The sequence below is a fragment of the Oreochromis niloticus genome, linkage group LG3, assembly GCF_001858045.2.
Source record: "Oreochromis niloticus isolate F11D_XX linkage group LG3, O_niloticus_UMD_NMBU, whole genome shotgun sequence".
Classification (NCBI taxonomy): Eukaryota; Metazoa; Chordata; class Actinopteri; order Cichliformes; family Cichlidae; genus Oreochromis; species Oreochromis niloticus.
In genome coordinates, this window is record NC_031967.2 from 29,334,901 (window position 1) to 29,362,821 (window position 27,921).

Here is a 27,921-nt window from a genome sequence, read left to right on the forward strand (position 1 = left end):
TGCTCTTGTTGAGCTTAAGTCCATATTTGTGAACCTGCTCAAATACCCTGATCAGTCTCTCCTCATTTGTTCTTGCATTTACAGCCCCAGATAATTATGTCATCCACATGAACTCTGACACCTTTGAGTCCTTCTATTAAATGTTCCATTGGTAGTCTCAGGAAACAGTATCTGCCCAACCTTGAATTGAAGGTGCAGTGTTTGTGGCCCACACAATGTGCTTACACATGGCCCACATACCGCCAAGAATGATGGCCCTTTGAAGGCCCAGATCTGGTTTGCCAAAGGTGGCCCACACATGGGCCAGCACAAGGCCAGTTGCAGACACACTGGTGGTCCTATGCAGGCCCATGTGTGGATTACATCTGTCATCCTTTGGGCCACGTGTAAGTTGTGTGCAGCCATGGGCCAGTTGCTGACATACTGCTAGCCCTGTGCTGGCCCAGAACAGTTTCAGTTCTGGCCCCAGATGTCAGCCTAATGTGTACCTTAATTAAGCCATGTAATAACAACATGTGCACAATAGTGCAAAAGTAACATGCCGAAACTCAGTTCGGACAGTGAATGGACTGATTCGTATATAGCATTTTTTAAGTCTCCCAGTGCTCTACACAACACACTCACTTCTGCTTAACGGAGTGCTTCCTAACTACATTTATACACATTCATAACATGCAGACTGGAGAAGCCAGGGATCGAACCACTAACCTTCCGAACAATAGGTGACCTGCTCTACTGCCTGAGCTACAGCCACCCATTGGCAAAGATGAGTAAACCCTCACTAGGTTTTGGATAAAGTGTAAACTCACAAACCTGTCAAACCTGCATTTGAAACATTGGCTACCATAGCAGTATAGTATTGCAACAAGGCATTTGGGTCTTCTAACTAAAATAGGAAAATAGGAACATAAATAGTGCCTCATTGCCAGACCTGGCCCACATCTGGTTGACATACACTCTGCCGTGACAGTAGTCAGTCAGAAGTGCCAGTTTGATGCTGGATCCAGGCCAGACCTGTTTTCTATGAGCCTGGGCCACATAAACCAAACCACAATCGAGCCAGATGTGGCATGCCATCACGTAGACAGTGCCATATATGCCTGGCCCATATCTGGATGACATACGTCTTATCATGCCAGAAGTCAGCCAGCAGTGCTGGCTTGATACCAGATCCGGGCCAGACCTGCTTGCTATGTGGGCAATAGCTTGAAGTCCAGCAATTCTAATCATTAATGCTACCTTTCTCGCACTGTCTTGGTTTCAAATCGTACAGCTGGACTCATTGCTTGAAGGCACGCCAATTGCTGTTGACGTTTCCCGTCAACTTCAAACTGTCTGGCAGTTTGATAGAACTGATATCGTGTCAATGCGCCTTTGTTTAGACTTTTATTACTGGTACCGTGTTGTGTTTATCTCCTTATCTTTGAAGAATGATTTTTTCAATCTCTGCTACAAGCTGTCATTAAGACTTGTTGGCTAGCAGATAAAACAGTGCCACACAGCCGATTCTCATTGTTGTACATGTTATTTTTTCCCTACCTCTCTCTACCTATTTCCAACACATCATTTACACCTTTAGTCTCCACACAAATATTTAGACACTTTTTTATGTGGCGTGGAATTACAACAATTTTACCACAATAACAGATCTGATCATCACATTTCCTATTGGTGTACCCACAGAGGACAGAAAGTTCCTCTAAAAATATTCATAACACAGACTGTGGTGGTTGGGTGGGTTTTTTTGGCTCACACAAAGCACACCCAACCACCACAGCAGAGGCGGGGGAGGGCTGGAGTAGAGGGTTCAGCGGCAGTGGCGGAGGAGTCTGGGTCGCTGGGACCAGGAGTGTGTGTGATGAGGAGCCGAGCTGACAGCAGGAGGCTGTAACACAGTGACTGTGAACTGACAAGTCAATGCGATTGTTGCTGAGACAGCATGTGGTTATCACCGAACAAATACAGTTACATGTTTGCAATCTTGTCTCACAACAAGGAGTGCCTCTGTTCAAACCAGGTAGTGGGTTTAGGTTACCTGTGATTCTAAAATTGCTGATAGGTGTGAGTATGAAAGGCTGCCCGTCTCTCTGTGTTAGGCCTGCAACAGACTGGTAACCTTCGATAGTGATAGATAGTGCTGCCCTTTGACCCTGAATTGTAGGCGTAGAAGACAATGGATGGGTGGATATTTACACTCTTATAAATAGTTTGTTTTTAATGTTAAAAATGAATCAATAATGAGATTTGACTTTGTTCAGTCTTCAGTTTCACACAAACAGCAGTCGTTTAATTATTGTGAAGGAAAACATCACAATGTGCTTTTCTCTCCTCTCTGTTCACAGCCGAGTTGTGAAACCAAGTAAAAGCAGAACAAACATGCAGACACTGAGAAAAAAATTAGAGCAGCTATAGCATAACTGCACCAACATACAGAGGACAATTCAGATTTATTTGTACAGCAATTTTCAGACACAGAGTTTTGTAGATTGACAGAAAGAGGAATATAAAGAGACATCTGAAACAAGTGAAACGTGTACATGTTTACAGGTCATGACAGAAAAACAAGTAAAACTAAAGTTGTTTCCATGTTCACAGATGTCTGGTTATTTATTACATGTAGTTGGCAAAAATACATGTTGTTTCCATTTCAACCTCCCTAAAAGTAATGTTTAGTCTATAGAAACGTTTGGACACAATAAAAAATGAATACATGAAAACAGAAAAATCGTTAACCCAGAATTTGGACCCACAGTGTCCAGGAAATTATTGATTTTTCACAAAACCAACATTTGTATCATTATTTTTTGCTCTCAACTCAGATTTTAAGCCTGATTTTAAAGACTTAATTCAACTTTCCTACATTTGTCTTTTACAACAGTGAATGTAAATGTCAACACACAGTACCTGACACAGAGAGAATGACCACAACAAACCCTCTCACTGCTGTATTTAATCTCATAGCTGCTCCTCTCATCTGTCTGTGTGACTTCAGAGACAACAAAACATGTCAGCAGGCAAATAATGTATCCAGGAATCAGACCCATCAAAGAACAGTTCTACTTACAAATGTGAAGGACGTTGTCTGAAGATTTCTTTTGCTGTGGTCTGCAGGCAGATAAAGGAAGTGTTTAAATACACCAGCTCCACCAATCCACTTTGATTATCTTCACTCGTTCAATGAAAAATAAAGATAATGTTGTTCTCAGCATGTGCTCTTTTTTCTTTAACTTGTATGAACTGATTCTTCTGTGGCACTGAAATGGATCAGTGCAAAGAGCATTGGTGGGATGATGGATGTAGACAGTGGAGTCCTCAGTAGTGAAGCAGCAACACTAAAGTCTCACCACTGGGGGAAACTGAAACAACAGAAACTCAAAGAAAAAAATATAAACACATTTTATGCTTGGAACCAGATGATTTTATTTAATGAATTCTTTAAAAAGCAAAAACATTTATCTGATTTTGAAATAATACTCTGAAAATCATAAAAAACAGGAAATAATTAAAGGTATAAGCTTTCTTTTGTTCAGCATAAGAAGCAGTTTCAACAAATGGTCAGTGTGGACAAGTCTTTAAAGACTAACCTTCCTGTAAGGTTCCCTTTTTCAAAATCCACACTGCTGTGGTGGATATCAGTTTTCCATGGTTCTGTTTGGTCAGTGACTCTCAGAGATCCATCTTCTCTTTTCAATGACCTGAACATGACTAAAAGTCCTCTGACATCCTCAGGGAGTGAACGATTTTACCAGTGTCGGCTACATTCAGGACTGAACCAGAGTTTTGATTCAAAATGATCATTGGAGCTGTTTTACTGAGATACCTTTTTGCTGTGCTCTCCAAGTAGAAGAAAGAAATCCAACTATTATAAAATACCAGCTTCTTTCCTGTTCACTGCACTAATATGCAGATGAGCCAACTGAAAATAAACAGAAAACAGAAGTGTCACTAATTTTGTATTTCTTGGTGTGAGAACCAGAGCAGTTTCTTGCTCTATGCAGATGGACAGGAAATGAGTTCAGCTTTGATATATTTGATATCCATTTCATGTCTTCATGTGTTTATGAATGTTTCCAGCTGAAGGATTTCAAACCATGTGTCTGTGAAAGAATGTTCCAGCATTGTGCTGTGATATAATTCCACCTGTGCAACAAGTCCAGTCATGAAATTTCCCAACTACTAAATATTCCACAGTCAGCTGCTAGCGGTGATTAAAATGAACTGCAAGTGATTGGAAACAACACCAACTCAGCCATGAAGTGGTAGGAAATGTAAAATCATCATATCAGGAAATTTCAGACAGTGGGAACAGTTTGGGGATGGCCTTGTTAACCTTTCCTTGCTGTCGTTCCCCTGACTGTGACAAGTGTCATGGTCGGAATTACCTCCGAGAGATCGGGATGCTTCCCCCAGAGGATTTATTATTTTGGAGAGGGGGAGAGAGGGAGAGAGGATCAAACTTTTCTAAAAAAAAAAAAACCCAAAAAACGTTATACCACTCCGGGTCAGGAGGGGCGATATAGCACGGACCGGCTGGATGACTACGCCGGATGGAAGCATAACCGGAAGCGTGGCAGGGACTTTCCCTTTGACCTTCATCCTGCTCCATGATCAGCTGTTAAAACTTTCCTCAATATTGCTGTAATGTAACAACGTTAGTTTTTTAAGATCAGACAGGTCCCAAAACATTCCTCACACGCAGTCACTGAATTAGCATCTGTGGCACAAATAAGCTTCAGGGACTGACTTGTTTTTTAGAACTGACCTTTGACACTTGGATGTTGGCTTAATTTTTACACAAAGAGAAATTTGACCCTAATAATAAAAAACATGATACTGTGGTAACCACTTACCTCAACTTTGATGGGTTTTTCACAGCTATTTATTTAGAAAAAAAAAGTAAACATGTTACAAGGACACAATGTACATTGCAGAGTACATGAATGGGAATTCCTCCTCTCTATACGTACGTCTCTATACCCCTCCCTAACAAATGCTAAGTCATCATCTCCATATTGTGTGTCCCACTTTTCGAGTTTCATTGAAGTGTGCCCAAGTGCACAAGATGTAAAACAATGTAATAGTTTTAAGCCCCCGTCCCCGGTCTAACAAGATGCCATTCATTTAAGAGACTAATAATTTTTTGATTTTAAATTGTGCTAACTTCAACGCAGTAACATTAAAAATAAAACATAGCAGAACTCATTTTTGTTGGACACAAGAACAACTCAAGCATATTTTTCGGGAGCCAGAACTAGCGCTTACAAGTTTGCCGTGCCCCTGGGGACCAGTGCGAGGTTGTGCTGCAGATCCTGGCGTGGAGGGTCCGGACACTCCCACAGCGCAGACTTTGCTATCCGCACAGAGCGTTTCTGGTGTGGCTTATGCAAAAGAGACAAAACAGCTCCTGGTAAGCATGTCTGTTGTAGCCTGCCCTTTGTAAATGTCTCTTTGATTATTTAAACAGTGTTTAAATTGTGACTCGTTTGTTATCCAAAAACATTTTATCTATGTTACTGATTTAAAATATACAGATATACATTTTTCAAGTTTTTAGCTTAAACAGACTCTTGAGCAAAATCCGTAATGGCATAACCAGTGTGCACCCTAATGTACATCTTTTAAGTGTATGTTAATCAGTACATGAAGCGTACCTCTGAAAAGAGTCCATTATTTGTGAATTTACTGATTTGTTTTTTTAACCACAGTTTTCACAAACTGCGGATGATGAAATCCTCTGTATTGTAGAAAATGTCTTTAAACTATCACTGTTCCTACTTATTGAGTTCCCTAGCTACTGCTTTACTATGTGAATAAACAATTTGTCACCAATATCACCACAAGCTTCACACATGGCTTGAAGGAGGGAGACATGCTCATGGGGATGGCGATCATACACCTTCCACCTCCATGTAGAGAAGAATCCCTCAGTTGGGTTGAGGAAAGGGGAATATGGTGGAAGATAGAGGGTCATGAAGCGAGGATGTGTTTGAAACCATTCCTGAACCAGCTGTGCATGGTGGAAGCTGACATTGTCCCACACTCCTCACTCCTCCCCACCCCCAACAACAGCATCCAATACACACTCAACACAAGGCTCCAGCCTGTCTCTCTCAACCACCCAGGTTAGGAGGGAACTGAGGAGGATTAAAGCCAAGAAGGCAGCGGGTCCAGATGGCATCAGCTCGAGGGTCGTCAGGTCCTGCGTGGACCAACTGTGTGGTGTGATGGAGCACCTCTTCAACCTGAGCTTGAGGCTGGGAAGAGTCCCACAGCTCTGGAAAACCCCCTGTGTTGTACCAGTGCCAAAGACTTCACGCCCCAAGGACCTCAACAGCTACAGGCTGGTGGCTCTGACATCCCACCTGATGAAGACCCTGGAGCGGTTGGTCCTGGCTCAGCTTCGGCACCTTGTGAGCTCATCACTGGACCCACTTCAGTTTGCCTACCAGCCTGGCATTGGAGCGGATGATGCCATCATTCACCTCCTACATCGTTCCCTCGCGCACCTGGAGACCACTGGGAGCACTGTGAGAATCATGTTCTTTGATTTCTCCAGTGCCTTCAACACTATTCTTCCCTCGGTTCTGAAGGACAAGCTGGAGAACTCAGGAGTGGACCATCACCTCACTACCTGGATTTTGGACTACCTCATCGACCGACCACAGTATGTGAGAACTCAGGGCTGTGTGTCGGACAGGGTCGTCTGCAGTACGGGGGCCCCACAGGGAACAGTTCTGGCTCCGTTCCTCTTCACCATCTACACTGCAGACTTCTCCCACAACTCCACCCAGTGCTTCCTGCAGAAGTTCTGATGACTCTGCAATAGTCGGCCTCATCACTGATGGGGACGACAAGGAGTACAGAGGACTGACTCAGGACTTTGTGGACTGGTGCCAGCTGAACTACCTCCAGATCAATGCCAGTAAAACCAAGGAGCTGGTGGTAGACTTCCACAGGCACAAACATCCTCCACTGCAACCACTGAACATCCAAGGTATGGACATTGAGGCTGTGGACAGCTACAGGTACCTTGGTGTTCATCTGAACAACAAACTGGACTGGACTCATAACTCAGACACCCTCTACAGGAAAGGGCAGAGCAGGCTGTACCTGCTGCGGAGACTCAGGTCGTTTGGAGTGGAGGGCCCACTCCTGAAGACCTTCTATGACTCTGTGGTGGCCTCAGCCATCTTCTATGGTGTGGTCTGCTGGGGCGGCAACATCTCTGCTGGGGACAGGAAGAGACTGAACAGGCTGATCCGAAGGGCCAGCTCTGTTCTAGGATGCCCTCTGGACCCAGTGGAGGTGGTGAGTGACAGGAGAATGGTGGCTAAGCTGTCATCCCTGTTGGACAACATCTCCCACCCCATGCAGGAGACTGTGACAGCACTGAGCAGCTCCTTCAGTGGCTGCGGCACCCACGGTGTGGGACGGAGAGATTTCGCAGGTCTTTCCTCCCCACTGCTGTCAGACTCCACAACAAAGACTTTAACTGATCAAACACACACATCCACAAATGTGCAATAACACTAATGTGCAATAATCTTTTCTGGCATCGTTGTATTTTTACTCAGTTGTATATAGCATTTGTATTCTATTCTTATCTTATTGTATATTTTATTCTACTGTATATAGTATTATATTCTATTCTGTACAGTTGTGTACTGTATTCATTCTTATTTTATTCTAATTTTTGCTTCATAACTTTTGCACTGTCCACTTCCTGCTGTGACAAAACAAATTTCCCACGTGTGGGACTAATAAAGGTTATCTTATCTTACAACAACATAGACAATGTCTTCTCCCTGACAGGTGTTGTGGAAGTTTTCCCACTTAAATAAAGCCTGCAGATGAGCGGTAGCTAACATTCTTTAATCAAAACACACAGAACAGAAAACCAAGCTTGTGGAGAGCCTGCATGACCACGGGGGAGGTCAGCAGAGTCTCACTGAGCCTAGCATGGCTCTCAGTTAAATACCTTCCACAGGAACAAAAGGCAGTACCCAGCTGTTTCACACCTTAAGGTTCACACTCCCTTGCTACCTCCCAGAGTCCTCGAAGAGACAAAAGACTCTTCCTGTGGAGTGGTCTGCTTCCCCCCAACTTCCTTCTTACAGTATGGGTGTCAGACATGTTAAAATCAGTGGCACCAAGGCATTATACAATAAAATAATGTGATTAGTACATAAGTAAAAGAAATTCCATTACACAGGCCTGCTCCAGTTCATTTAAAAAAAAACAAAAAAAAAACAAAAAAAAACTATCAGGTGTTCAGTGTTGTATGACCCTAGAACTGGTGTACAGCCTACCACACCATCTTCAGATATAGCTGCACACATTGAGATGTTTCCCCCACGTTGTCCAGGGACTTGGATGGTAGCCCTTTGTCCAATAAGGTTACATCCTCTGCGTGTAGTTTTTGCCAGATTGAAACCGGCCTCATCAACAAAAATATACGTGTGATGATTCACAGCAGCGTCCAGCTCCATCACCCTCTACAATGATAATTTAGTTAATTTTTTTTTAAACTACTAATAGTTGTCAGTACTGTTACAGTAATTGCATGCTAGTTTAGTATTGTACCTGAATATATTCTGAACGCAGTTGTTTCACCCGGACATTGTTCCTCTCAAAAGGAACCAAGTAAATTTGTTTCATGGAAACCTGGTGCTTCTTCAAAAGCCGGGACATCGTTGGAAGGCTAATTGATGGCACATTGGCAAAGGTGTCATTGCTGTTCTCAATAGCCTGTTTGATTTCAGACAGCCGTATGTCATTCCTTGCCCTGACCATTTCCTCCACAGCCAACTCCTGCTGGTCAGTCAAAACACGTGGGCGACCACCACCAGGTTGTCTCCTGTTAATTCTGAGGATAATCATATACTGTCAATATTGAAGTATTACAAATTACATTACTGTAAACTGACAATTACATGTTGTTCATCTATACAATAGAGTACTATATTTTAGAAGTGAAGTTGCTATAGCAGACATACCGGTTTTCTTGGTGAAAAGTTCTGATGATAGAGCTGACAGTTGACCTTTGTAAATTAGGCTGTACCAACCTGGCAGCCTCAGCCATGGTAAAGCCTCTGTTAACCATATGGTCAACAATGATGGCCCGGACTTCATTAGAGATGATGGTGCGTTGTCTTCTGCCTACACTTCTCTGAAGACCACCTCTCTGTCGAGGAGGAGCACCACCTCTTTCTCTTTGTCTGTGCCCACCTCTCTGTTGAGGAGCAGGAGGAGGAGGAGCAGCAGCAGCAGCACCAGCACCAGCACCAGCACCACCACCTCTCCGATGAAGGCTTCCTCTCCCTACGAGTCTATCCTGCTCCATATTTGAACAGTGCAAAGTCTCAAACACAGTTCTACTTATATGGTAACTAATTGTGATCATCAGGGGGAAACAATTAGCAATTAGTATTTCTGGATTGAAAGCTCTTGCAGCAATGTGTAACTTACAAATGACCAGACAACAATCAGTCAAGTTGGAAATCCATGGACATAATGAATGATTCATTGATTAAACATTAAGATCAGCTGAATGAAGTGACAGACAAATGTATTAAACTGACCAATAAGAGATGCAAATCCAAAATTTTATAGTGATAACATTATGAAAGGCAGTAACTGTGAACGAAACATTTATTTAGATGAAACACTTATTTTGTGTAGTGTCAAGGATATTTTGTCATTATGTGTATTGTACTAACACAATTGAAAATATGCTGAAATGTTTGAAAAAGGTGCACTTTTGATGATCTGTTGTGATATAAGTAATAAGAGTTTTGGAAATGTACCAATTGCTTGTGAAAACTGCGCCAAACCAATAGAAAAAAACTGTAAGATTAAAGTTTTCCATCACATTTTAAGTCAATATTGTCATTTCAGAATAAACTTTGTCAAACTTAATTCAAACCTAAATAAAGAGGAGGTTTCCCACCCTTGGTCTCAGACTCTCGGGGCTCCACTGCATGTCAGAAAAGATGTTATACCTTTTCCTTTCAGCACACTGATCTGACAAGTTCAGCTGATGTTTCATCAGAAAGAGTCTTTCTACAATAAAAACCTCCAGGAAGTATCAGATCAGTATTTAAAATCAGCTTAACATCATGGAAGCAGTAAAGCAGAGGGAATGAGAATGAATGGCACGTGACAAGAGAGGAGATGCTTCATCTGTAAACTATTACAGCCAACAAGGCAGCTTAACACAGCACTGCTTTTCAAATGAAGTGAAAGGCTTTCCAAGAAGGTCAAGGTTCATTCATTACTGAATCATTAAATACTACACATTAATCAGAATCAAAATACTTTATTAATCCCTAAGAAAATTTGTCATGCAGCCACTTTAAAGTTACTTACACTGGAAACAACATCAGCAAGCAGAGATATAAGACTGTGTGTAACTGTAAAATAAAATTACTGATTTATGTGCAATAAAATATAATATAGGGGTGGCTGTAGCTCAGGTGGCAGAGCAGGTCAGCCACTAATCAGAAGGTCGGTGGTTCGATCCCAGGCTGCCTCCTGGCTGCATGCCAAATATCCTCGGGCAAGATACTAACCCCACGTTTGCCTACTGGTGGTGGTCAGAGGGCCCGGTGGCGCCAGTGTCCGGCAGCCTCGCCTCTGTCAGTGCGCCCCAGGGCAGCTGTGGCTACAATGTAGCTTGCCATTGCCAGTGTGTGAATGACTGAATGTAGTGTAAAGCGCTTTGGGGTCCTTAGGGACTGAGTAAAGTGCTATACAAATACAGGCCATTTACCATTTAAAATAATATAAATCACACACCAAAGTACACACAGGACGTTTTATTAGTAAATTACAATGCAGACACATGCGCTGCCAAGGACATTTCAAAAATAATGCAGACATTTCATCATGTTTCATTTAAACAAGTTAAGAATCAAGCAGTGAATTGAGAAAACATTTGTTCTGTTTATAACAATTACAAAATGTATGATTGAACACCGATGATGCACTTTACTGCACATAGAAAATGATCCTAGCTGTAGAAAAAACACATCCTTTTAATTTGACAAACACTTGATGCTATAAATGTGTTTGCAGTGACTGACTCGCCTGAGTTTGTTCCGGAAGCCACAGGTTAAAAGGTTAAATGAGGTTTATCGTCTCACACAGCATGCTCTTTGGAAACGGTTTCAGCGCAGCAGTTTGAGAAAATGTTTACGTGTTGCTTCCCTTTGCCTTGATGGAGTCGCAGCACAGATGATGACAGGGAAGTGTTGCTGTGGGTGAAGACTCAGAGCAAGGGTTTCCCTGTGTGCAGCGTGTAGAGGTCTGTCTGTTGTGGATGTTAAAGACTAAAGCCTCACCGGCTCTTTAATCAGGCTGCCATATTGGAAGCATTGTTTCTACTTCTTCTGCTTTGAGGGATTAATAAAAGCAATACACACACGCGCACACACACACACGCTCGCTCGCTCGCTTTATTATTAATGAAAAACAGAGAAAAAGAAAAACCTTCCATCATTCTGATGGATTTCCACTTTGCCTCTTAGTTATCTTTAAGCAGGTTTCACCCGAAGAGCATTTAACCAGCTCCACCAAGCAAACATGGCTCATTAGCATTATATAAACAAACACTACGATTCATATATCTTACATTTTCTTAAATCAGCAGGAATAATGTTTGTTTGTTTGAAACAATGACTTCGCCTAAACTTGACCTTTAAATCAAGCTGAGCTTGATGTGTCCCGTGTTGAGTGGTTGAGTTTAGATTGACTAAGGCTTTGTGATGCCATGAAAAGAACTAAAGAGGGCATCTTTTTAGATTTAGACCATGAAACAGTGTTTCTGATGTTTGGTGGTGTGTGTTTCACTTGATTGAACCCTGCATTATGTTTAAACATCTCTAATTTTCCCCTCTGATCCTGCAGGGCATCATCCTGGGCTGCACCCTGCTCCCCATACGGGTCTTCCTGGCATGGATCTTGTTAATCTCTGCTTGGATCGTCGCTGTGCTGAGATTGGCCGGCCTGTCTCAGGAGGAACGCTCCAAACCCTTATCAGGCTGGCGGCGCTGGCTGTTCCACCCGATCCTGTGGCTGCTGGGCCGTGCAGTGTTCTTCTGCGTGGGCTTCCATTGGGTTAAGGTGAAAGGTCGTAAGGCGGACGTGAAGGAGGCGCAGATCCTGGTAGTGGCGCCCCACAGCAGCTTCTTGGACATGGTGATCATGTTTCCAGCCGGGGTGCCGGCAGTTGTGTCGCCGTCGGAGAACATAAACCTGCCGGTCATAGGAGGTGAAAAGAGAGAGAGAGAGAGAGAGAGAGAGAGAGAGAGAGAGAGAGAGAGAGAGAGAGAGAGAGAGAGAGAGAGAGAGAATTTGTTTACTTTGCCATTGTTTATACACCTGGAAGCACCTGTTGGATCGCTAAAGAGTTTTTTTTTCCTTTTTAAAGTATCCTGATGGGAGCTGTTGGTGTTTCTTTGTTTTGCTGACTGAGACAGTTCACATTTTACAGGCTGAGCTATCACTTTAGTCATTTATATCACACCTTAGGCCAGTGGTTCCCAAACTTGTTTTGCTGGGCCCCCCTTTGTTTTACAAGAAAAATGTTCACGCCCCCCTCTCTCGCGCGCGCGCACACACGCACGCACGCACGAACACATCCTCCAACCACACACACCCATATTTTGCTCCACTGCAGTTTATTTCACACCTCAAACATTTAGTAAACAATTAAGCAAATACATGTAATCTGCAATAAATTACAGGTAGTAATAAAATACACTACTAACTCTTTTATGCTACGTCCGCACCTACACGGGTATTTTTGAAAACGCAGCTGTTTCTGTGCATTTGGGCTTTTCGTCCAAACGTAAACAGCCACGTTATTGTTTACATGAGATGAATTGCTTTTCATGTTTAAAGAATTCAATCCACCAGAGGCCTCAACACAAAACTCTGGTGTACTGTGAAGTGCAGAGAGACACCTCCTGCTCATAGGCTTAATCATCACAGTAGAATCTCTTTAGTCAAGAGACTAGAAGCTAGAGCTGGGCGATATAAGATTTTTTCATATCACGATATGTTTTTTTCATTTCAGGCGATAACGATATATATCACGATATAAGCCAAATAACTATATTTGTAAGATTTAAATGTGCCGTTGCTCACAAGTAAAATGTGAAATAATAAGCAGCTTGTTTTAATTAAAATATTTATTTCCCATAATAAGTTCAACAGGGTAGATGTACTTAAGGAACATGAGACTTCAGTTTCAGATAAAGGCAAATATTGTAAACTACACAAAAGGCAGCCGCTAAAGCGTTTAAGTTTCAAAATAGAACAAACAAAACAGACCACTAAATTGTCAATTCCACTTAGAAACAAAATTTTAATTCTAAAAATAAATCTTAGGTCGTTTTACAGAAGAACAGACAAAATTGACTAACTTGTGTCAATATCAAATAAACTGAGAACTAAAAGGAAATTCTCAGGCTACGTCCACACGTACACGGGTATTTTTGAAAACGGAGATTTTCCGTTTTCGTTTTAAAAAGTAATCCCGTCCACACGTAAACGCAGAAATGAAGGAAAACGCTGCTAGGAACATGCCAAAGCAACAGGTGGCGATATATTCCTAACCGTGTAGAAATGTTGGCCAATCAGAAGTCTAGAAGCCTCGGTAGGAAATAGTAAACAAAGATGGGGCATAGAAGCAGAACCGAGTCGTATGTGTGGAGGGACAGTAACTATGTGTGTATATGTAAGCATTTAAACACTGCAGAGAGTACAATTAACAGTAACAGTATTGTAGAAATTCATTTCACCGAAACAATAACGTGGCGCACAGTGTGACGTCAAAAAAGGCGCACACCTTTGACGCTGCGTTTTCTCCGTTTTTCTTGTCCACACGTAAATGCAAAAACGGAGTTTTCGAAAATATCCACCCTGGCAGGCGTTTTTAGAAATCTCCGTTTTCAGTGACTGAAAACGCCGTTTACGTGTGGACGAAAGGTGCAAACGCATAGAAAAATCTGCGTTTTCAAAAATACCCGGGTACGTGTGGACGTAGCATCAATCTCTCCTTGTTGTATAGCTTAGCTTTTCAAACAGTTTTAACAGTTACTTTAGTCTGACAAAAGCCGAATGACGAATTAGCGCTTTCAGTCAGAGATTGAGCATGCACCGCTTTATTGTATATCCAGACTTGCTTTCGGCACAATTTACAGTGCGCGCTACTCTGTTTTTTGTCAGACTTGAAATAGCCGAAATACCTTCACACTACGGAACTTCTGTGGCCCTTCCGTTTGACAATCTCTCCAGCATTGGAACCATCATCTGTTTTTTCTTCGGTAACCTTCGCTCACGCTCTCGGTTGATTTTTCTGTAGTCGGCAAACTCATTTCCTTCATTACCTGGGCGGCCCGGCTGCAAAAACAAATACACATGTGCGCCTTGGCGCTTGTGCTGTACGTAACAAGTCATGTGACGTGACGCTGCGGCTGTGATTGGTTCGGCTCTGCGCTACTTAATTTGGATTGGCTGTTCTTTTTTTTTGTTTTTTAAGAAGACAAGAGAGATGAGGTCTATCGCAATAGTTTAATTTTTCTATCGAGAAAAAGTTATTTCGCAATACATATCGTTATCGTTTTATCGCCCAGCTCTACTAGAAGCATTAACTGTTTATTTTATATGTAAAAATCTGTGATTCAACCCCAACATGAATTCGATCTTAAAGGCTGTAAAAAATTATGCATCTACAGGTTTCAGCTGGCAAACCAGTGCAGCCATAAAAGGTGAATATTTCAGTCAAAGTGCAAGTGGTCAGACCCGGTAATGTAATTGAAGCAGTGCTTAAAAGGATGACCTTAAAGGGAGATCAGCTGGATTTAAATCCAGTATAGCTTGTTTTATTCTCTCTTTCTTTCCTTCTTTCTTGGAAGATCATTTCAGCAAACTTAAAGCTACTTAAGAAGAAATGAGGGAGACGTTTGGGGTTTTTGTGCGTACCATCTCCACTACTTCCACCTCAGCATCGATGCGTAGCTGATAGGTGAAGGTTAACAAATCCTTCTGCATCTGTATGGAATTATCCTCCATCTGGGCCACTGTGAAGATTCGCATTGAACACTTGCGCCACACCTGGGCAGAGACAGAGCAGAGGGTTCAGCGGAAACTTTAAAGGCTTTGTTAGAGTTTAAGATCAACACTTTGTTTTCTTGCCTTGTGTTGTCACAGGAGTCTGGAGCAGATTCTATCTGGACCTGCTGCCTTCCTTTCCTTTGTCCTCTTGGGCTGTCGATGTGGGGCTGGGCTGGGCTGGGCTGGGGTGAGGGATCCCCCCGCCCCCGCCCCCCACCAGGTGGGATGGTGGGGGGCAGAAATGAAAATCCATGTGAGAGATTATCTAAAGTTTGTTTGGAGTGGGGTGGGGTGAGGGATGGGGCTGACTCTGGTCTTGGTCTCTGCTTAAAGAGATGCATAGTCCTGTAAGAGATCAGCCGTGACACTGATGAGTGACGAGCAGCAGTTTAATGGAAAGGCAGATTATATGGTAATAACAAAATTTTAAGAAATTAGTCAAAATGAAAGGTTGTAACTTAAGCCTGTAAGCACACAAAATGTATTTCTTAACCTTTTTTTGGTACTTTTTGATTTATTTGCAACATATTAAAAAAAAAAAAAAAAAAAATCTTGCTTCCCTTATAATTCTGTCCAAAAGCTGTGACCACAAAAAAACAAAAAAAAAAAAAAACAACAAAAACTGAACGTGAGTCGATCGCATTCCCGCTGCTAGTGCTGGGCGATATGGAAAAAATATTTATCATGATATGAATTATTTTATATCACGATATACCACATGACCTGTGGTCATCTGGAAAGTACGCAGTTTGTAAACAGCGAGTGGAGAGGGTGCAGTCTTTGTTTTGAGTTACCGTAAAGCATGTCGCAAATCCGGGCGCACGTATAGCAGCACCAGGTCGCAAAACCACAAGACAGTTTCTTTGCGAAAAATATTTTTTTATACTTTTAACTTTATGCAAGAGAAAATGGAGCATATATAGTGAGAAGACAACACTAATATATTTGCCACAGGCTATTTAACCCTTTAAGATCTACCATAGAACCAAGTCCGCCAGAGCTTATCTTTACATTTTACATGCTGTAGTGCCATTTGTGGGAGCATTTCAAGTTTCCATACATCAATACAAGTGTTATAGCCCAAATTTTAATAATATGTATGCATTAAGTCCATAGTAACTACATAAATTGCAAAAAAGTGCAATAAACTAGAAAAAAAAAATTGAAAATCGTTTTTGTTTTGTTTTTTTTACATATATTTCTAGTTAGAGAAATTTAAGAGGTGTATCCTTCAAAACTGTAAATACAAAAAAATTGCACAAAATACTTTCCAACCACGAGAAATTTATTTTGAGTGTCTTCATAGTTTTATTTTTGAGATGCACTAATTTTTTATATACACTACAGGAAAAATGAAAATAAATATTATAATGCAAATTTGCAAAAAAACAAAACAGCATGTGCATCAAAATAAACTATTTCCAACAGTGTAATTTGACTTCTAAGCATCCCAGAAACGATACAGAAAAGCATAAAGTCAAACATGACTTTTAAAAACACCAACATAGGCTTTGAAGGTAAAAAACTACATTTTCTGCGAAAATGACGTCACTTCCGGTTTCGGACAGGTAATGGCGGACATGCGATAGTTCGCGCTGACTTAGATTCCAAAGTAGGAAGTGTTATGAACAGCTGATCGGATCGGCAAAGCGTGTTTCTGGAATATTTTGTTTTTGTTGCTGGAAGTGCTTCTTATGTAATTTTTGCAAAGCTATATGTGGAAGGAAACTGTGACCTAGGGCAGGCTAATGGCATTAGATGTAAGTACAACTCCTCCGGTTTCATATGCAAAAAAAAATTATTGCGCTACCTTACGTGGTTCCAGTTCTACAGGGATTTAAAAATAGTTAGGCAAAACGGAGTGTGCCTGCTCCGACCGGTTGTAAAGGGTTAATGATATATTTTATGTAATAATTTATAAAATTAGGGTTAGAAACGATAGAAGACAAATGGCACGATAGACACTTTTCTATCGTCCACACGATATATATCGTCATATCGCCCAGCACTACCCGCTGCAATAGCGCCGCCAACGACATGCTGCAACTCGTTCCATAACAGCATCCTCTGCTGCAATGTACATACGAGTCTAGTTTGACAGGAGGCGAAGACCAGAAATGTAATTTTTCCTCCCACTACCAGGCAGGGTTTGTGAGCTATTTTAGCCCAGATGGCTGCAGTTAAAAGGTTACATCTATCTGCAGCTGTTCAGCAAGCACAGCGAAAGAGTCACAGAGCAGACATCAGTGAGCAGATGTGATTTTAGGCCAAATACAGCACAGAAGGAAAAGGAGGAGCTGGGGTGGATGTAGGCTGCCAAGCCCACCACCAATAACTTTTTAAATAGTCCTGCTAAAAGGAAGATGAACACACTGGAGCAATCACTTTGAGCACTTTCTACTATATGCATTGTTCACCTAGTCAAAGAGATTCATATAAGCCCTTTTTGGGTTCAGTAGCTCCCCCATGGATAAGTAAACATGCAGACTGTGGGAGCAGAGGATCGAAACACTGCCCTTCCAGTGACTATGGCTTTCTCTGGCTCTACCTCCTGACCTCCAAGTATCCAAGAAAGTTTCTTTGTCAGAGCGATGAAACTAAACTGCTCTGCAGACACAGAGTACAGGCTGACCAGAGGTCCTTACACAGAGGAGGACAGTAAAGTTACATAATAAAACAACAAAACAGAATGAAGACAATCGTAGTGATAATCTTAATACTGAAGGAGAGTTAATCCTAGACTGAGAGAGCCAAATCAGCATTATTAATGTCATGTGGGAGTCTTTGATATAGTCACTGACTGATGAGTACTTGTGAGGCCTTATAAAAGGAAACTGTTTGTGGTGCCAGGCACCAGCTGTATTGTGTGTTAGCGCTTCCCCAGCAGTAAATACTTTGTTTGCCTCATGTTTATCTGTCCAAAGATCCGTACGTATGCACACTAACCTACATCAGGCTGCGGCTACGTCTTCTAAACAAACTGTGGTGTTTGTCCAGGACACTGTTTCCATACTGGGTCCTGTCAGCGTGTGCAAACGGGGGAAATGAAATACTGTTAAAGTCATACATGCTGTGAGAAAATGCGTCACTCAGACTGATGCTAAACAGTTTAATGCAAGCTTTTCTCTGACTCACCCTCAGGATACTATTCGCTGGACATACAAAGGAAGCAACTGGTGAGTCTGTTCACTTCTCCAGCTCAGAATCTGTGTGTTTTATTGATGACATTATGAGGCAGCAGAATGAATCAGGTAGTAGCCTCATGGACTTTGAACTTATTTTTTTGACTTTGAACCTGCTCACGGACCTGAGAAATGCTGCTCATCAGTTTTAACTGTCACCAATACACAGAAAGTGTTAGCTTCGTATCAGTGTTATAAATCCTGAATGGTTAGTTATACAGAGGGCTACTTAACAAATAATGAATTTAACAGACAGTTCAGACAGTTGAAACTGAGACTGAATGTAAGCACAGGTTTTTGCACAGGTCCCGTTTTTAACTGGTGTCAAGCCAGCCTCCAATTCCAGCATTGCAGTCAAGCCAGCCTCCACTTTGAATACACAGGGAACCTAAAACAAAGTATTAAGGGAAGGGATGTGGAAACCGGATTTCAAAATAAAAGCTCCCGAAGCATGATTTCAAAATAAATACCAACTTACAGTAAATTAAGAGCACATTCACAAATATCAATTTCTCTTGTTTGCACACTCTAATGTTGGATACAAATGACATACCCTATTATTCTAGTAGCAACATGTCAATATTGAAATCCACAAGGAGATGGCTTTAAAGTAAAAGCCCTCTGAATGTTAATTTTTGAACTACTCTTTCAATTAATTCAGAATGGAAAATTCACGTTTCCACAGACTAGTTGCAGTCTATATTGACAGTATACAACCACAGTGATACCATGTTAATAACAATCATTCTTATTTTGCCTGTCAAAATAATGGCCCTTTCAATTTGACCATATATCGGTGTGCGTTTTCAATGACATCAGAAAGCTCTAAAATGGAAAATTGCTGTTTCCACAGAATAATTACTGTCTATATTGACAGTATTCCATCCCACAGTGATACCATGTTAATCTCAAGTCATTCTGATTTTGCCTTTCAAAATAATAGCCCTTTCAAATTGCCCATATGGGAAATAATCTTTCAATGAATTCTGATTTCTCTAAAAAGAAAAACTCTTGTTTCCACTGCATAATTTCACTCTAGATCAAGAGTATGCAACCCCACAATGATACCATGTCATTATCAAGTCAGTCTGATTTTGCGTTTCAAATGGCCCGTTGAAATTGCCCATTTAAGACCTACCTTTCAGTGATTTCAGAATGCTCTAAAAATAAAAATTTGTTTCCACAGGATAATTCCACTTTAGATCAACAGTATACAGCCCCACAGTGATACCATATCAAAATCAAGTAAGTCTGATTTTGCCTTCCAAATTAAAAGCCTTTTCAAATTGCCCAGAGACGACCTACTCTTTTAACGATTTCAAAATGCTCTTAAATTGAAATTTGCTGTTTCCACAGGATGAATCCATGTTAGATCAATAGTATCCAACCCCACAGTGATACCATATCAATATCAAGTCAGTCTGATTTTGCTTTCCAAAATAAAAGCCTTTCCAAATTGCCAATATCTGATTACTCTTGGAAGAATTTCAAAATTCTCTAAAAAGAAAAATTCTTGTTTCCACAGGATAATTTCACTCTGTATTGACAGTATGCAGCCCCACACAGTATGTCATGTCAATATCAAGTCAGTCTGATTTTGCCTTTCAAATTAATGGCCCGTTGAATTTGCCCATATGTGATATACTCTTTCAATTACTTCAGAATGTTTTAAAAATGAAAATTTCTGTTTCCACAGGATAATTTCACTCTAGATCGACAGTGTGCAGTGTACACTATCACGGGGATACCAAGTCAATTTCAAGTCGCCTTGATTTTGCCTTTCAAAGTAATGTCCCGTTGAAATTGCCAATATATGACCCACTCTTTCACTGACTTCAGAATCCCTTAAACCCTTAAAAGCAAAGTTGCTGTTTACACAAGATCATTTCACTCTACATTGACAGTATACAACCCCACAGTTTTATCACGTCAATGTCTTGATTATAATTGTTTGTGAGGTACCTTTTATAATTAAACGCAGATGCTGTTAACAGGACAATTACTGTTTCCACTAAGTAATTGGAGTTCATGCAAACCATAACACAACTCTACAGTGGTAACATCTCAATCTCAAATCAATCTCATTTTGCATTTCAGAGTAAAAGCCCTTTGACTTTGTTTATAGGGGCTTCTCTTTCCATAACTTCAGAATGGCATTAAATGGAAAGTTCCAGCTTCCACCCATTAATTCCAGTTCCACTATCTTTATGCTTCAGTGTTTCTCTAATCAGGAGTAGATGGTGATGACTTCTGTGAGATTATTATATTATCTTATGCAACGTTATACCCCTAATTAAAGATTGTGAAATTATTATGTAGTTTTAGTTTGCATTATTCTCCTGACTTAGAAGAAGGGGATAACTATTACATTTATTAAACTGATTTGTATTGCATTAGACTGCAGATTTATTGTGAATGAATGATATTGTTTTATGACCCATGATACTGCTGCGTTATAAGAAATACTGTTTTCAGAGAATCACTGCCTTATTTGTCCGATTAGAAAAGAACAGAGCATACTGCACAGGAAGCCAAGGTCATAACTTAGGCACCGTAAGAGAGAAACAATGTGAATGCTTAGTTTGGAGGGGGGCTGAAGCTATAAGAATGTGAGAAACACTCAGACACTTCGAGATCAGGCGGACACCCTCCTGACCTGTAATAATAAACTACAAAAAATTGAAAATCGTTTTGATTGTTTTTTACATAAATTTCTAGTTAGAAAAATTTAAGAGGTGTATCCTTCAAAACTGTAAATACAAAAAAGTTGCACAAAATAGTTTCCAACCACGAGAAATTTATTTTGAGTGTCTTCATAGTTTTATTTTTGAGATGCACTAATTTTTATATACTACAGGAAAAATGAAAATAAATAGTATAATTTGAGTTCTAAGCATCCCAGAAACGATGCAGAAAAGCATAAAGTCAAACATGACTTTTAAAAACACCAACATAGGCTTATAAGGCCCTTTCGCGAAAATGACGTCACTTCCGGTTTCTGGCAGGTAATGGCGGACATGCGATAGTTCGCGCTGACGTATATGCCAACGTAGGAAGTGTTATGAACATCGGCAAAGCGTGTTTCTGGAATATTATCTTTTTGTTGCTGCAAGTGCTTCTTATGTAATTTTTGCAAAGCTATATGTGGAAGGAAACCGTGACCTAGGGCAGGCTAATGGCATTAGATGTAAGTACAACTCCTCCGGTTTCATATGCAAAAAAACCATTATTGCGCTACCTTACGTGGTTCCAGTTCTACAGGGATTTAAAAATAGTTAGGGTAAAACGGAGTGTGCCTGCTCCGACCGGTTGTAAAGGGTTAATTATATATTTATGTAATAATTTATAAAAATTGGGTTAAAAACGATAGAAGACAAATGGCATGATAGACACTTTTCTATCGCTCACACGATACATATCGTCATATCGCCCAGCGCTACCTGAAACCTTGTAGCAACGCCTGCCTCTGGCCTACCATTGTTGCTGCTACTGCTAGGGCTCTCCTGGTGAAAGTGGTGAACAAATGCTTGTTAAGACCCAGCTTGCATAAAGTTTCAAACACAACTCCTAATCAACCCTACGCAAACCTACAGGCATTTTTCACACCACACGAAACCCCGCTGTAAGCTTTCCACACCTACCTCTCTGTGCCGATCAGATTTAGACAGTCGCATCTGTCTCAGCATCTGAGACCTTTGCTCCATCATCAGCGTCCTCACAGGTATATGATGTCACTGTCGTGCAGAGAAGAGGTACATGGACATGCTCAGAAGAGGTGAGAAAACAGCTGTTGTAGAGATTAGTGGAAAACAGACTGGAATTTATATTTTATTGAGATCTCAGGTCCACATTTAACCTTATCCGGTCTTTAAGTGATGACGTGACGAATCCTACTTCCGGGCCTAAAGTAGTCTGCGTTTAATATGGCTTTTGTGTTGTTAACGTGTTTAATGTTTTGTATTTTCTTCTATTTAATCTCAAAAAGCTCCTAAAACAGTCAGTGATCACTGTTGACCTCCCTCGGCTTTTATTACTGCTAATCATTTAATTAAGCTCAGTTTTTAAAACCTTACGATGCAACTACAGCCCAGCCCGTGCAGCAGTATATGAATGACTAATGTGGATGGATTATCTCAGTTGTTCTCCTGGCTGAAGTTTGGTCCGTTTACGGCATCCTGCCATGCGATTACATTTGTTCCTGACCGCCGAGAATCTTCACGTTAACTTTTATCGAGCGGGAAAAAGTTAGCTTGTTTATATTATGCTCACATAGCTGCGTCGCTAGCGGTCACGTAGCACATCGTTATATACCAGCTGGCCAAACTTCAGTACCCCTACAAAAGTCACTGCTGTTTAGTTTTCTGTCTTCATTTATGTCAGAAGTGATAGCAGAGCTGTACGTTTGAATTTGTTTCCATAATCCCGCAGTCAGGACATGCTATATTGTATTTAGATGGAAGCTAGCGAGCTAACTTCCTGCTAACTTCTAACTCCGTTAAATATCATAAATTCCATTTTCATGGATGCCTGGATGTTAAACTCAATTGCTACACCTGGTAGAGCAGAACACTGATCATTTTATTAAAAATGAAAGACTTTAGAAAGTTTTTCAACTCTCAGTAATGCCTCAGTGATCGTTTGATATATGGACCTGCAGCGGAGTTTAAGCCCAGACACGGCTAGTGACGTCAGACCTAAAGACCGGATATTCACGCAGTGGTTCAGTTTATGCACTTTAAGAACTTCATCCAGTTCAGAATTAACATTACACGCAATTCTTTGAACTGCCGGAGGAAGTGCGAGTACCCGAAGGGATTTAAAGCAGGTTCCTTCTTTCTGTTTTCATGTTTAAAGAATTCAATCCACCAGAGGCCTCAACACAAAACTCTGGTGTACTCTGAAGTGCAGAGAGAGACACCTCCTGCTCATAGGCTTAATCATCACAGTAGAATCTCTTTAGTCAAGAGACTAGAAGTATTAACTGTTTATTTTATATGTAAAAATCTGTGATTCAACCCCAACATGAATTCGATCTTAAAGGCTGTAAAAAATTATGCATCTACATGTTTCAGCTGGCAAACCAGTGCAGCCATAAAAGGTGAATATTTCTACAATGTAAATCGTCATGAAGAAGAAAACCATTGAATGAGAAGGCGTGTCCAAACACACTCACTCTCTGATATATAAGAACACACACACGCACACACAAACTATGACTATTAGGAAATATTCTTTGGTACTGACACAAGATGAAACATGAGAGAAATATGTAAGATGTACAGGATCACCTGACAAAGCTGTTCTGTACAGTCCTGCAGCAGTCTGGAGCAGATTCTATCCGGACCTGCTGCCTTCCTTGCCTTCGTCCTTTTGGGCTGTCGACCACACCACACCACACCACACCCACACCACACCCACACACACAAGGTGGGATGGTGGGGGGCAGAAATGAAAATTCATGTGAGAGATCATCTAAAGTTTGCTTGGACTGGGGTGGGGTGAGGGATGGGGCTGACTCTGTGCCCCCCCCCTCCAGCTATCAGAACTGTCAGCAGCAGGGCCCACGTAGGTTCCCAGTCATCTTTCCCGTGGCCAAACACCTGCCAGAAACACACAGATTTCAAATATACACACACAGACCCAGCAAATCACACTATGTTTAAGGAAATGGCAAGTACTGCAAATGGAAAAATAAAAAATCTGATAGAGAGTGGAAGGAGACAATAGCCTGAGCACTGAGAATCAAAGAAATAATCAAAAGCTTCAGTGAAAGCAGGAACTGCAGAAAATACAGCATCTCCAGGTAACTACAAATTACACTTAAACTACCTAAATAAATGGGTCACACTGTACATGAGAGAAAACATAAAACACCATCACTTTAAAGCATTTTAAAGCACCATGGCTTAATCAACAGGGTTCATGCGCCTTTTTCAGGGTCAAATTCAAGCACTTTTTAAGCACTTTCAGGGTCCCTTTTCAAGCTTTTCCAGCACATCCCCATCCCACCCCCATCAAAAAAAAAAAGAAAAAAAAAGTATGCATGTTTCAATTCGCATCACCTCAGTAAGACCATGTAAAAATTAAAACAAATCATCCTAGGTGAACAAACACTTTTGTTCCCCCTTTTTTAAGAAATAGAAAAACGCACCACACAAAAATACTGCAAAAGGAAACGGTCGCCTTATATACATATTGTATAAACTCAAAATGCACATTTCACTTAAAAATTGAGATGTGAAAATGTGAACAAATCAACTAGTTAGAGATATTCTTCTCCTGTTCAAAAAACCCAAAAAGAAATAAGTCTTCTCATCAGATATTGATGCTTTTGTGACAAAAAAAAAAAAAAAAAAAAAAAAAAAAAAAAATAGGAGACAGATGTTTGTTTGTTGTTTTTTAAGTTAATTCCCAATAAAACTAACTGTTTTATTGCTAACTACATTGCTGTCTGTATTATTGCTGAAGTCATAAATGATCACCTTTAAAGTGTTTGTGCTAATAACATCATGTACAGTTAGACAGGCATGGAGAACAGCACTGACTGGGAGGCTTTGAACAGATCACATAGTTCAATTCAACATATAAGACTGTAAGAATGCACAAGCATCTACTTAAAATCTATTGAATTTATTTAATGTGGGCGATTGTGGCTCAAGAGTTGGGAGTTCGCCTTGTAATCGGAAGGTTGCCGGTTCGAGCCCCGGCTTGACAGTCTCGGTCGTTGTGTCCTTGGGCAAGACACTTCACCCGTTGCTTACTGGTGGTCAGAGGGCCCGGTGGCGCCAGTGTCCGGCAGCCTCGCCTCTGTCAGTGCGCCCCAGGGTGGCTGTGGCTACAATGTAGCTTGCCATCACCAGTGTGTGAATGTGTGCGTGAATGGATGAATGACTGGATGTGTAAAGTGCTTTGGGGTCCTTAGGGACTAGTAAAGCGCTATACAAGTACAGGCCATTTACCATTTATTGAATTTATCATCTGTGATGTTATGTACAATTCCAATGTATTTTGTTCATCTCCCTTAAATAAACAGGCAGCCTTAAAGTATGAAATATTCACATACAAATACACAAATGTGTCTACTGTCTCAGTGGCTGATAGTGCCCCACAGGCCTCAGTGTGAGCTTGAAGACATTTATAATGTTTAAGTAGTTTAATGTGCAGGTGCTGACGATAAACACATTTTGAATGAAACAAGTGGCTATTCTTTGTGACCATATGGATCAGTCCCTCATATCACCATTATTTCACCCAAAGGCACCAAGTTAATACTCAAAAAAAGCTGCAGTAATACACACAAATATAAACAGTACTTGGTGACACTTTGCTTTTAGCCTTTAACCCTCTGGTGTCCAGGGTATAATTGGCCGTTTTTGACTACTTTTGATTTGACCTCTATATTTCACCTTTAAAAACTGTTTATCTTGCCAATCTGTTATTTTCTCATTTTGACATATTGTATCAGCACAATTTATCCAAATTCAGACAAAATTTAAAATACAAGTAGAAAGTGATATTTTTGACTGTAAAAACCACAAGCATGTTTAACGAATCATTTTCATAACTTGAAATGCAAATAGAAATTGTACATTTTTTAAAAAAAATATGCACAAGTTTTGCAAACAACAAAGTCATATGGTACTATTTACCTAAAAACGCAGCCAAGGCTCAGACGTTTTTCATATTACCATTTAAAACTAGTTACAGAACAATCAGGTGTTCTGCCAAAAATAAGAAGGCACACAAATTATTTATGCAACTCCAAAAAATAGTTAGACAGCACAGGGGTAAATCCTGCAGGTCTGACAGCAGGTGTGTCACTCAGCGTTTACACTGCAATCTGCCTTTGGTGGCTTTTTTGCAGCAACTGTGACATTCACTAGTAGAACTGACACACAAAACAAAACAACAACTACACTACACACTAACTTGAGACTCCAAACACGGTAAACGTCACAAATCTCTCAGTAACAAAACTCTCTCTCTTTCGCCGGTCACTCCTAAAACTTCCCAAACAACCAAATACCACATGTTGCCATATCATTTTTTAATTGGTCGACATGGTAAATTTTTCCACCAATAGGGAAGGAGTGTTTTTTCTTTTTTCACTCATAAGCAAAGCGTGTTTGCTAGCGCTCTGCTTAGAAAACGCTGTTTTAACCATTTCCTCCCGAGTAAATGCCACTGTTTTATTAAACAAACAAAAAAGACAAACAACGGTTTTACGTGGCCTATCGACACAATTTAAAATCTGGTATATAGTTTGAAGTCCGCACGTTCGACCCAAGTTGAAATGGAGACTCTGGGTCCGTCGACCCCAGAGCAGAAAGCCTTAAGTTGGCTAGTTATTTATCGGGCTAATGTTTAAAGGTTTCACTTGAGTAAATTAGCTAACATTACTTAGCAGTAATATGACTTAAGTTCACAGCATATTCCATAATAGCGCTGCCATGCTGCATCACACTCAGTGCATTTCAATTATTTCTCCAGCGAGTTTGATAGCCAGCAAAATAACAAACATAATTTAAAAAAAATAGCATGTGTAACGTACACGTACTGGAAAATTATTTACTAGGACTCACCTATCATGCGACTGGAGAGCGCAAACTCCGCCATTGTCGTTTTCAATCAAACACTCATTAAAACAGCAACCTACACGCATGTTAGCGCACTCATCCCCGACTGTCCGAGGGAGGGGCGGGGTCACATATTGAAACAGACGCAAATTTTGCAACTCATTTTATTTTTCTATCTGATAAGAAAACTATTCAATCAGATAGTTATTTGTGGTGAATGAAATACAGCTACACTTTCAAGCACTTTTAAGCACCACATCTGAAATTCAAGCACTTTTTAAACCTTGAAAAGACAACATTAAAATTCAAGCATTTTCAAGGATTTCAAGCACCCGTACAAACCCTGTAAGTGATAACTCAACAGCTTTGTGCTTAAAATATCAACTTTAATGTTACACTGAATATACCACAGTTTTTTTAATAAACACTCTCGTGAGTGTAATGTGTGATCAATATTTCAAATCAAAGAGAACCCATCTCCATATTTTTTATTTTTTTTATTCCCTTTTTTGAAGTGTTTTCAAGCTAAAAAGTGAAAATAAAGCCAACTGCACAGACACACAAACAGAAATCCAAGAATAGATGCCTGACAGGTTTGATCCTGAATCAGCAGCTGCACCGTGAGCAGGAATCAATATCCTACAGCGCTTTTCCTGTCAATGATCCGTTTTCATCACTGAACCAAGCCAACATTAGGTTTAAATTTCTTATATGCTTATATTTCTGAATTAACACTGAGTGGAGCCTAGTTAGTAATTTAGGGACGTCTGTACCTGTGACTGAGGGGAAGAAGATGCCCACGAGCACTGTGAAGGAGGTGGTGATATCGGCAAACACGTATGGATAGTGATCAGAGGCTGGGTGTGCAACTTTAGAGGTGTGGAGGGATCTTTTCTCCAAAACATCCCCTTTGTGTAAGTATGTACTCCACAGGTTCTCTGTATAGAGGGAGAAACAAACCCCCATGTAAGATCAGTCATTGACAGAATATAAACATTCACCTACAAATTCACACACAGGAGATTTAGAGGCCCTAATTAGTG

The 27,921-nt window shown here is 40.7% G+C and overlaps 2 protein-coding genes and 1 long non-coding RNA gene across 3 annotated transcripts in view; all 3 read right to left on the minus strand.

The window, feature by feature from the left end:
- Positions 1-5,258: 5,258 nt before the first annotated feature.
- Positions 5,259-9,343, minus strand: LOC102082192 (uncharacterized). Its single transcript, XM_025904826.1, has 4 exons — positions 9,066-9,343; positions 8,584-8,866; positions 8,262-8,495; positions 5,259-5,378 (listed from the first exon to the last, which is right to left on the minus strand). Exons 1-4 carry the CDS (start codon positions 9,341-9,343, stop codon positions 5,259-5,261), a joined length of 915 nt encoding a protein of 304 aa, XP_025760611.1.
- A 1,459-nt stretch (positions 9,344-10,802) lies between these two features.
- LOC112846225 (solute carrier family 12 member 4) overlaps positions 10,803-27,921 on the minus strand; it is a 94,173-nt gene continuing 77,054 nt past the window's right edge. Inside the window, exons 2-3 of the mRNA XM_025905628.1 lie at positions 14,989-15,120; positions 10,803-12,255 (exon numbers count right to left, since the gene is read on the minus strand). Coding sequence (XP_025761413.1) covers positions 12,037-12,255; positions 14,989-15,120 — 351 coding nt within the window. The 3' untranslated portion in view covers positions 10,803-12,036. The remainder of the gene's footprint in view (positions 12,256-14,988; positions 15,121-27,921) is intronic.
- Positions 15,202-26,965, minus strand: LOC109199708 (uncharacterized). The gene is made up of 4 exons (XR_002060022.2): positions 26,885-26,965; positions 23,591-23,902; positions 21,944-22,036; positions 15,202-15,465 (listed from the first exon to the last, which is right to left on the minus strand). It is a non-coding gene; the product is annotated as an uncharacterized LOC109199708 (long non-coding RNA).